General features: G+C 38.0%; 1 protein-coding gene across 1 annotated transcript in view; it reads right to left on the reverse strand.

Annotated features, from left to right (window-relative positions):
* Nucleotides 1-374: 374 nt before the first annotated feature.
* Nucleotides 375-12,363, reverse strand: part of bbs9 (Bardet-Biedl syndrome 9) — a gene marked incomplete in the record, with an annotated part of 199,408 nt that continues 187,419 nt past the window's right edge. Inside the window, 1 exon segment of the mRNA XM_014021609.1 lies at nucleotides 375-2,352. Coding sequence (XP_013877063.1) covers nucleotides 1,994-2,352 — 359 coding nt within the window.

Here is a 12,363-nt window from a genome sequence, read left to right on the forward strand (position 1 = left end):
TATCTATAATTTTTTATAATTATCAGTAGGTAGGCTGTGAAAATGACAGATTTTTGAAGGCTAGTGTACAGGTAAACATCCGAAGGGGTTGACATGTATGGGTAGAGTGTGGGTGAAACATCACTAGAATATAATATACTTACAACTTCAGTGCAGAGGGACGGCAACTCAGTGCAGAAATCTGAGGGAAGATGACTGTCCAGTCCAGATTACATTATTTAAGCCTGGATCTAGTTACAACTTCTAAATATCATCAACAGGTAAACAAACAACATGTTAATCAAAAATAATTGGAAATGTCTCCACAGATGCAATGTAAAAGGAAAACCTTTTGTGAGTATAATTTGAAAATCAAAACAACAGAATAAGATGGCTTGGATTATTTACAATATGAAACTTTATTTCTACATATTTCATGAATAAATTTGGTTTTATCCTCGTATTTGACTATCTTCTACAGACTACCCATTTATCAAAAAAAGTTATTTTTTTCTTAAAGAGAAGAATCTTAGCATTTGGAATGAAACGTATCTATAAAAGCAGACTCCCAAAAGGATCCTGGCAAATATGAACTGCTCCTAAAACTACAAAATCTTCTCTTTATTATAGACAATCAAACTGGTAAGAAACATTTTACTCTGAAATATCACAGACTTTTCAAACAATCTTGGCAAAAAAAAGAGAGCTGCTTCAATTTAGGTGTTTTTAGCTATGATCAAAATTTTAAATATTTACATTTTTCAAAACCGGGACCAAAAAAAAAAACATTCACTCCCAACTACAGTTCAGGAGGGTTGTTCACATCACAACAGAAGCCATGAGCAACAGTGCAAACAGGCATCTGCTTCACAATACAAACTAAAAATAAGTTTCCAAACGGACAGACGAGCTGAAATTGAATATACAGACATGGGGGTCTGCAGGGTCTCTAATAAAATGTTCAGAAGTGCTTTGTAAGCATCCCCAATTTTCTGATTATGGCTGTCTGACAGGATCTACATGCAACTTTCTCAAAGAAACAATGCATTTTCTGCATCTCTAAGGAAAATACAACTTTTAATAATTTACTACAGTGTGCTGTAAAAAAACGATTATTACTGTGTTTGCGTCTATGAGACCACTCGTCTGCTGGCAAACAAATGCTTATTTATTTATTTATTTATTTATTTATAAAAACGACATTTATGGGTCTGTAGAAAAACAGCTTCCGTTATAGCGTTCTTGAGCGGAAGAGCATGTGCAACCCTGTTGCTTCCAAAAATGTCCTGCTGGTATTCACTGCATGAACACAGTGTTGGCCAGCAGAAATAAGTATGTGTCTATGAGCTACCACATGTCCTTGAGCGTCCCAGAAAAGTGAAAAAAAATAAATAAATAAACCCTCTGTGTTGGAGTTCGGAGGGGGTTGCAGCAGCGGTGATGGTGGCAGCTGTAGGATGTGGCCTTGGTTTACTCGGATGCAGTGGGCGGCTGGTTGCGTCGGGGCGGTTTATTTTCGGCGGACCGGCGAGGGAGGCTCCGGGGCGAAGCTTTGGAGCCGCACGAGGGGGCGGGAGGGCGTGTCTGATGTCACGTCCAGGAGCGTGTGTGGGCGAGGGGCGGTGGAGGGGTGGTCTGGGGCCGAACGGGAATCAGAGCTGTGGGTGGAACTGCTGCTGAGACAAGACAGCAAGGATGGACAGAGTCAGCAAAACGTCTGAGGAGGAGGAGGGTTTTGTCTTCATGCTCACTTTTCTTGGGCTCGCCACAATCGACAAGCAAACCCACTAAAACTGGTGAAAGTGGTGTGATCCATTAGAAGCACAGCATGTACATGTAAATATCAGCTTAGCCACAAAAATATGTGACCTTGACTGAGTTATTTACATGTAAATATGAGTTTAAATTAAATTTGCGGATGTGTATTGTGTCAGATCATGAGTGCAGACACCTGTCTCGTGTTTTGCTTACGTGTCTGTTTTGCACATAAAGAAATCTTATTGCATCGACTCATTTAGCTCTCTGCAGCCTCCGGCTCCTTTTTCTTCTCTTTCACCTTTACAGATGACTTCCTGGACACTTTTATGTCCCCTGACTCCTTCCCAGCCTTATTTCCTTCCTTCTCTTTGTCCTTCTCCCTCTTCTCCTTCGACGACTCTTTCTTCTCTTTGGACGAGGATTCCTTCTTGGATTCCTTCTTTGCCTCCTCTTTGGGTTCTTTGATGTCTTTGCTTGAATCCTTTTTAGATTCCTTCCTGCTCTTGGATGACTCCTTTTTCTCCCTCTTGGTCTCTCCAAACGGTTCCCCTCTGCTTCCAGCTTCTTGCAGAGAACCCCCTGATGGATCACTGGACACCTCTTTGGAGTCTTTTTCTGCATGGAGAAATTAAAATACATTCACAATTAACAAACAATTCTCTCCATATATTGTTTTTAGTGAAATGATTGAGAAAATGAAAATAATTTACCTGTTTATAAAGGAATTAGTAATCGAAAGCTTAGATACTTTAGAGCACAGCACAGCTTTTGCAAGCACAACTTTGAATTTTGCTAATTAATGTAATTCACAAAGCCGTCACAAAAAGACAACAACTAGCATCTTTCTGCTCTGGCTTTTTTGACCATAATGTGGTATTAAATACAATATAATGGTTGATGATCGATGAAACATTACTCATTGATTCGGAAATAGCTTTCTGAGCATCTTTCCTCCCTGACGTTGTTTTTGCAGGGTTAAGGAGTGTCTCTGTTCTACATTTGTTAAAACCTGTTGGAATGCATTTTTCTTTTTATTTCTGTCACTTTTATGCTTGATGTGTTTATGAAGAACAGCCATAATTAGACTGGACAGAAAGGACAACAGTGTTCTGCTGCAGTCTGATGCAAAAGGAGAGCAAATTGTTCACACCTGCTGAACTTGACTGACATGTTTGCGCAAATATGTCATAAACCCTACTTGCTTTGTGAATGTGACACAGATAATGATAATAAGAAGGGTGAGAAAATGATAAAGTATAAATGGAGCTAAACATGTGTACTGTGTAATCTTAGATAAATGTGAAAATGACGGTTTGGTGTTTCAGAGTGAATAGCTGGCAAGTAAGGTCAACGTCTGTGAATCAATGTTTTGCAACGGAAAAAAAGTACAAAATTCTAAACAGTTTTGGTGTTTCGGTGCAGAAAAACCTGGGATGCTTAGGGAGTTTTCACACCTGACACATTTGGGCTGCTTTCAACAGACCAGAGTTTGCTTCCCCGTTGGTCTGGACCTTTTATGCAGGTGTGAATACACTCGTGAACCCTGGTGTGGTCCAAACAACTGGACCGAGACCCACTTTCTGAAGTGGTCTCGGTTCGCTTCCAAACAAACTCTGGTGCGGTTCGCTTCTCGTGTGAATACAGACCGGCCTCGAAGCAAACCAACCACAGGAAACATGAACCTCTTTGGACTACAGAATTAGCCCTTCAGTGCTGCTAACGCTACCACTGCGCTACAAACAATGACTACTTGTTGGTCAGGGAACGCGAAGCATCTCGTCTCCTTTGATTTGCAGCACACATTTGCCAATGCCATCCAGAAATTAAAAGTATATCAATGTGAAACCACCTTTGAATGAGATGCTTTAGAAATTTTAAATGGTATTGCAATTGCATGAACAGCACCATCGTTCTTTCCAGGTCTGTGCTCTGTACCGCAAACATCCTTTCCGTCTAATGGGAGCAATGTCCTGATGCATCTCAGTAATCCAGGTAGAAAAAAAATCAAAAAGAAAAAATAAGTAGGTCCTCTGGATGGGTTCTTCTTTAGTGAAATGTTTCATCTCTCCCCCAAGAGACTTCCTCAGTCTGACGAGTTTCAGGTGAACTCAGCCTTATAAGCACTGCCTCCACATGGACAAACAGGTTAGTCACATGCAAAGGAGGGCCATCGCCTAACAATAGGCTTGATTAGCTCTATTTGGTCACATGCAAAAGAGGTGACGCAACGGGAGCAATATTCATCATCCGCGTGGCTTTGTTCATAAACTATAGTCCTTTTGCAAAAAAGCACAGTGTGAATGCAAACCAGACCAAATGAAATATAAATAAATAAATAAAGTCCGCTTTTCGTTCGGACCAAACAAGTGGACCAAAGGACTTTAATGGTGAGAATATAGCCTCAAATTTAATGTAGTAAACAAAGCAAGAATAAAGGTATAGTGACTTAGGTCAGTCTGTAGGGGAGGATTACCACAACAGACTGGTTCAAAAATACTGCAAACACCCAAGCCTCTTTAATGTGAAGGCAAACTGATTGACAGCAGCACCTGTTGCATGACAAAGAATCCCCACTTAATCAAAGATACCCCTTCTAACCCCCCCACCTACACACACACACTTCAGCCCCACCTCCTCCAGATTCTCTCTGATAAGATGATAACAGGCCTCTTGTCTGCCAACAATGAGGCACACTTCTTATCTCCATGAGAACGGAGATGGTTTGGAGACCGCAGACGGCAGCCTGGTATCTCACTGTGAGTGAGGACCCACCTTTAAAAGTATCTGGATGTGTCTTTGCGTGGGGATGTATCTTCCCTCGCAGAGATGTGGTGAAGACAATGAGCTGCTCAGTAAATGTGTTTATGTGCTCGAGACTCCAGAGAGGCGCTCTAATCAGACAGCCCATCGTCTACGGCTTAAGAGACAGAAAGTCAGGTACTGTGTGTGGCAGGTGGTGCCATGAATACCGATTAAAGTCAGTACACAACATGCTGTCTGTGCTCAAAACAACAATATGTACATTTTAAATTTCCAGCTAAAAATACTTGCAAACAGCATTTAACACCTCTTACTGCAACTGTTAAAGCTCCTAACTTTGACGGCTCATTAAAGCATTTGTGTTTTTCAGCCTAAAGCAAGTTGTCTACCCACCCGACCGTACAACCACAAAACTAAACAGATACAGACACAAGCTGTGTGCATTCACATGTATAAACACAAACACTCCACACGTACTCCTAAAGTATCTGCAAATAATCACAAGTGAAAACGCATATGGAGCATTATTACCAAAACAGCTGGCCACAAATTGTTTTTGTGAGAGTGTAAATTCACACTTCCACGTGCAAATTGTCCCCCTCCCATTTTCTCAAAACTTTTACAGTCCGACATGAAGGACATGTTGGGTTTGGGTGTGTCTGTATCTGAGCTGTAAGCTGTAAAGAAACAAGTGCCAGAAAGAAAGAAAAAAAAAGAAGCAGTCTGTGACCACTTGTCTTCAAGAGGGTTGTCAAGTAACGAAAACAATATGTGTGAATTTATAATGTGTGCCTCAGTTGTAGTTTCATCAGTGGGCTTGAGTGGGTTAATCCAGCAGTGACAGTCTAATCCAGACTGGATGCTAACTGTCTGGTTACCGCACAGAATCCATCAGAGCTCAGCAGCTGAGCAAGCAAACAGACACCAGGGTTCTGTGTGAATTCATACACATTTCTGTGCGTTGTGAGCGTTGTGACGGACACAAACCACTGGATGACTCAGATGAAAAACCATTAAAGTCATGGTCTAAAGGGAATAAAGCTAACAGGTGCCTTACTAAACAGTCACAGAAAGTGAGGAGATAAGCACCAAACAGAAGAGGCTCAATTTAACTATGTGAAGCCTGGGGTATGTTTATAGTAAAGACCATTAAAATGCTTCTTTTTTCTTTAATCTCAGGAAAAAAAATACAAAACAAAAAAGTAGTATTAAATAAATAAATTTTCTAAATAAATTTTATAAATTTAAATAGGGATGCATGATATATCGGCATTACCATCGGTATCGGCCGATGTTGGCCATTGTTTTGCGTATCGGTATCAGTCCGATAAGTAAAACTGTCAGATAAGGATTTCCCACTTATTGCCATTTGTGTTTCTGTTTCGGGAGGGGAAAGGGTTGGTCCAGCAGTATCTGTTTTATCGTGATAGTGATGCTGTAAAGCCAGTATATTTAATTTAATTAACCTTTATTTATCCAGGTAAACTGTTTGAGAACCACATCTCATTTACAAACATGACCTAATAACTGAGAGCCATGTCAGTGGTCTGGTTGTTTTTCATAGTATCAAAAAAAGACACAAGTATGTTTGTGCACACACAATGTGTGTTTCTTTAATAATGGTTATATTGATTTTTGGCCAAATCAGCAATATCAAATATTGATATCGTTGGTGTACCATCAGTGCATCCCAAATTTTAAATTATTCACTTTTGACAGTTAAAAAGTAATAAATAAACTGAGGTAAACATTCTGCTTTCCTTGTAATACAAACATCAAATTCAAAATCTTAATTTTTAAATCAAACTGTATGTTTCAAGCCATATCTTGAACAAATATTTGCTTCAGCAGAACCAGTTTCTGTGCATGAATGTGTCTGTTAACTGTAGACTGACTGATGAGGTCTGATTTGGGCCAATCATTAGTTTATAAATGTCAGCCTAGCTTTGCAGTTTCCCTAATTTAATTTATTTGATGACTGGGTACATTTTGCTTAATGGCTTTACAAAGGTCATATGTGGAAAATAATTTCATATATATATCTTTATGTTTTAGGTGAAAAGTTCATTGTAAACTTTAAGTGCAAAACGAAAAAGACAAAAAATATGCGTTGATATTGTTTTTGTCTTATGTATTTTTAAAAGCTGGGGGAACAAACAGAATGTTTTTGGAGCACCAGATTTGAAAACCTGAAACAAACTCTCAAAGTGGTCAGGTGTGACACTTGGGTTAAAATCATATGTTTGAAGTCAAGAGTTCAATCCCATACTGTCCTTTCAGATTAACATTGATAAAGATGTCGCTGAGTCTGCAGAGGCAAGTAAATAATCATCATTCGAGCCAAGGGTTAAACTCTCATCTGCTTGGTGTCAAAGGTCAACAGCTCTGACCTCTCTGGATTGTTTTCACAGCACGGATATAATATAAACATGAACCATAACAATCATATTTTAAGACTTCTCTTTTGTTTTCGAAAAGCAGTTGAATGGTCATTCGATCTGATGACAGAGACTCGTAAATGGTCATTCGGCCACATGAATGCTTTCATTTTGTTTGTTCACATTTTTCAGTGCTGTGACAAAAAACATCTGCATTTACTTTACTGCATTTCTGTGGTGGAAGAAATTTCAAATCCAATGTGGACAATAAAAAGCCATCAAAACAGCACAATCGACACGGCAAAAATTAGAAAAGAAAATGTTTTTTTTTGTTCTTTTTATCCCAGCCAATTCATTAAATCTTTCTGCATGTATTCTTAGTTTTTTTTTATTCTACCAAATGAAAACAGAAGACAGTTGTTTAAAAAAATACTAATTTGACATCATGTTACAAACATAAATTATAATTATAGTAAAGAAAAATAACTTGTCATGGTTATATCAGACAAAAATACCCTGATTAATACAACATGGTTTAATTATTTTAAATACTGTATATCTACATGAAAATGATACTGCCAAAAGGACAAAAAAACGTTTTTATGTGGAGGTGCTGAATGGACAGTTCCTTGTAAATTTGGACTTTTATTTTGTTGAAGTTAACACTGTTTTTGTTCATAGTAATGGGTTTCCTGAGCTTTGATTACAGAAATGTTAGTATTGTCTGTTTTCACCTACTTTTGGCTGTTTCAGTCTTTTACAGTTAAACATTTTCCATATGGCGCCTGAAGGACCTATATTGTTGTAAGATTCTTGATTTAATGTGTGATTTGATTTTATTGATGTCAGCACTTTTACAGCCAGAGGTTGAGTTTCTTGGTTGTTTTTATAATGGCTTGGACTTAAAAAGCTGTTGATGAAAAGAACGTCATGGTGGATATGAGGCGTGACAGGTAGAGGATATTCTCATGTTGGTCTTTGAGTCTATGTAGCAGAACGCTCCTAAATATCATTATAAAAGTTAAATGAGCAGATCTGTGAAACCTTTCCATGTGTTTGGGTTTCAGGTCTCTTTTTTTCCGTCACCCAGGGAGAACGATGTCCCTCTGACGTTTTTTTTTCCAGGAAATAAAAGTGTGTGTGAGAGCGGGGGCTCTCGAGGGAATGGTAGCAATGACTCGATAAACATTGACGTTGTAAGACAAGATGGCAGCTTCCCTCCTTATGGAAATCTAAAGGGGTCAGGTCACATCTTGTCACTCTGCTACTTCAACAAACTAACAAAGTTGAAGTGTGTAGACTAAACAGTGCAGAGACCTGTACGCCACATCCTCCTGAGCTGATGGGATCAAGGTGACGCTAAGCCCTTTTCACGTGGGACAGGAGCTACCTGAAAAAGCCTGATGGTTTTCATCACGTTGAAAAGTTATTTTAATTGTATGCGAACCTGACACAGTCACGTCTGGATGAGATCTGCTCAACGGGAAACTGTGGGTAAAGTAGTTCCTTACTTTGCACATCATGGATTTAAACGAACAACCTTTAGAGAATAAACTTATTCGAAAACTGTTCTCAAAAAGTAGGTGTTTCATTTTAAGAGACCGTGTTTGTCAGCGTAAAGAAGGAAAAAAAGAGGAAAAAATGGGCAATCATCCAACTCGTGTGGAGACGGCCTTCTCTAATGACATTTTGCCCATGTGTGCTTTGTTAGAGATCCTGTTTAAATGATTGTGCGTCTCCTCCAGCCTTAGTCTGGATTTACATGTCTCCACAGAACATTTTAATTTGAACAAGAAAGATGGTTTATTAGTCCATTGTGGCAACTTGGCCTCAGCTATAGAATTACATTTTTGGGGAAAAAACAAAATAAAACAAACAAAAAAAAGCTTCTCTGTAAATTTGACAGATCTGGCTTCATGACTGGCAGATGAAATCTGGTAGAAAATGGTGAATGGGAAAAGTGAACTATTAACACTCTGTGAACACTCAGCCACACACAGGTACTGAGCAGTTTGAAATGGGGGGAATACAAGGAAGCTGAACTTTCATGAAAAGAAAGACGTAACATTTTCAAGCTGTTGTTCATTTACTGATGACAAAACTAAAAGTATAAATGAAAGCAATGTTTTTTTTAATCTGGAAAAGATCAAACAGTTACTTATGGTAAATGCTTTAGGATTAAAACTGTATCTTTAGCTTTTTTATAGTAGAAGATCTAAATAAAATCGGTTTTAGACTTTTTATACAGGAATGCCTTATCACTCCTGGAAATACTAGATTTTGTCGCACCAATAAGACAAAGCTAAAGGAATACTATCCCGGGTGGACATACAAAAGTTTTTTTTATGTTTCTGCCATCCTCAAGTGAAAAGCATTACCCTGGATTTACACTACATGCGACTCCGCTACGCTACGCTGCACTGCGGTGCGCAGTTCGAAGCTGTTCATTTGCACCCCAATTTATACAGCGTCCGCTCAGCTCTGCTCCGGTGTGACACGCAGAGGAGGGAGCGTGTGCAGGAAGGAGATCACGCGATAAATCCAGTAATAAATGTGGAAGTCACAGCAAAAAATAATTAATTCTGTGAAAGATGAACTCCAAACACAGCTGAAAACACTGATATAAAAGGTTTTGAAATCTATGGTTGAAACTGTATCACTGTCATCTTCTTGAAACTTCTGATTTCAAAATAAAATCCATGTGTATAGTGTGTACACATATGCTTCATGCTACATGTTTCCATCTGCTTCCCAAATAGAACGATACATTCTGACAGCATTTGTGTAGAAATATATCCATATATTTAACAATATAGCTGCAATTTTGACAAAATTATGGTGTCTTATTTTGAAAATACAAATGTTGTGCTTGTTCCTCTTCCTGTTGGTGCAACGTAAATGTTAAAAATTGACTCTGGAGCAGCTCCAGCATTCGGCAGAAATAGGATCGGATCTAATTTTGCCGGATCGCCATCCGCTCACCGTCGCCGTGTGGAGCCAGTGTAAATACCTCATTGATTATAATGGGTGAGTATTTGCTGCGGAGGTCGGACCAGAGTGGAGCCAGACCGCATGTAGTGTAAATTAGGGGTTAGTTGTTAATTTTGAACACCAAAGCAAGTGTTCATATTTTATAAACAAGACACAGTGAGTTATTCATCAACACAGCAGTACACAAAGCTGGAGAACAACGACAAGCATTTTATTTGCAATATAACGTGTGATTTTAAGCTTTTATTTCTTGATTTTATGCAAGTCATGTCTCTATTTTCTTTCACTAGTGTTTCCTAACTTCTAAACACACAACTCTGGTTTTAAGTCATTTAAACACTTCATATTCCACCACAGTTTACAGGACAACACTTGTTTGTTCTTTGCAAAATGAAAACAAGAAATACAGAAACAAAAGTCAGCGAGTCCATGAGACAGAGTGAGCGATGCTATCTGTGGTTTGTTCAAAGCCCAGATGTTCTGCCTGGATTCATGTGTTAGCAGTGGATCATGGCAATGCATTCATCTGCAGGCAGGCGTAGTCAAAATAGACAAGGCCGCACAGATTGCCCGCATATCGGCCTCAGCAGTGTGCCAGATAACGCAGCAGAAACCTGCAGATTTACAGAATCCAAGAAGAAGGAACCTGCCAAAGATGAAGTGATTGGATCTGTGTTGAAGTGTGAGTTTGAAAATGTGAGTGTGTGTTATGTGTGCCTTTCTGTTTGTTCAGTCCAGATGAGGCAACTAAATGTGACACAACAGCTTTGTCTGAGGTCCAAAAACAAACTTTTTGTTGTCGACAGCGTGGGAAACAAAGAACAGGATCAAAGTAGCTACTAAATTTAATGGCTTACATCACAACCAGTAAACAAATTATGTTCCTCGCAACAAAGAGTGCATTGACTTTTAGTGTCTCCTTCATGTTAAACCAAAAGTAGGAACAGTTTTCTGCCTAAATCCATCCTTTATTTTTTTTCAGCGTTTGGATTTCAGAGAACACAACTGCTGAAGTGTGCTTTTATCAGATGTAATTTCTTATCTTAAAAAAAATACTGTTTCCCTCAATAAAAAAACAACATAATTCAACAGAATAAATCTTTAAAGTCAACAGAAGCTTGGTAATTATTTAAGTAATGCAAACATCATCCTGTCAAAATATTTAATAAAATAAGTAAGAAAGCACATCAATACCCATCAAAAACTACTTAATTAGGAAAATAATAGGTGCACATGGAAGAGAAAAAGAAAACAAGAGCAGTGACGATGTTTGGACAGGCACTTTTTTATACTATTCTTGGTGTGGAATGTGCTGTTGAAGCAAACAAGCCTGTCCATTACTCTTAATGTGTGTATAGACCGTGACACCTCAGACCAAACTGTGCCTATAGAGTTTTGCACACAAATTGTCTTCGCAAGGAAAAAAAAGGAAACAGATATTTATGTGAAAATGGGCACTGAAGCATGTGCAAACACTCACAACCACTTTTATTCTTGCAGTTTGTTTCCAAAGTGATTTAGGGGAGTGTCTTCGGTGACGGTAAAAATGTTTCTTGTACGGAGATAGGAGAGAAAAAGAAAAAAAAGTTTGAAAATGTTTCGATCTAAACCTGCTTAAATTAATCCAAACTTGTGCACAATTTGCTGAACTAAAAAATGGAGGGTATTAACTTTGTAAGAACAATTTGTATGTTAAGAAATTTCTATTTTATTTTAATTTTTTTGGTAAGGAGATTTTGTAGTTTTCTTAAACCAGCTAATAAATAAGAACAGGGTTCCTACAGTTTAAGGCAAGTTAAATTTAAGACTTTTTTAAACTTTTTAATGCCAAGTGAACTTAAATTTAAGACCAATTTCACAATAAAAACTGTGGCACAAACTCATGAATCAAAGCATTTTTGGTTCATGTATTCAAATATTGCTAATAGACCAATAGTTTTTATCCATATCCAACTGCTTTTTCATTAAATATAGCAAAAACCTTCTTAGCAGTCAGTTTGAAACTTAATTTAATTTCTAGAAAATCCTCTAACGACCTAAAATTTGAAGTTTAAGGACCCACAGTGGGGTCTTAACCCCAATTCGCTGTAGATGAAACCTTAAAGTGCCTATGACATCCATGTTTTGTAAGAAATATGAACGCATTTTTGGAAAAACAACATTGTTAACATATTCCTAAATTAATTTCAGGTCGCTCAGATGGACAGTTGTTGAGACATTTGCATGTGAAGTAACAGGAAGTGATGTCAAAGGATAAAAATGCATGTAAATTTTTAAAATAAATAAATGTTACCAATTATTTTAGTATTTGAGACAAATTACAGTCGTCCTATTTACAATGTGTTAACACTTTTAAGACCTCTGAAAGATTGATTTTTTTTAACAGGAAAAGATTACTAAAAATCAAGCCTGACTCAGCATAATTGCTGTTTTACAGCAGGTTCCTGTTCTGCAGAACATAAAACACTCAGAATTACAGCATCACAATCACATCATT

The sequence above is a fragment of the Austrofundulus limnaeus genome, unplaced genomic scaffold (genome assembly GCF_001266775.1).
Source record: "Austrofundulus limnaeus strain Quisiro unplaced genomic scaffold, Austrofundulus_limnaeus-1.0 Scaffold299, whole genome shotgun sequence".
NCBI classification, from domain to species: Eukaryota; Metazoa; Chordata; class Actinopteri; order Cyprinodontiformes; family Rivulidae; genus Austrofundulus; species Austrofundulus limnaeus.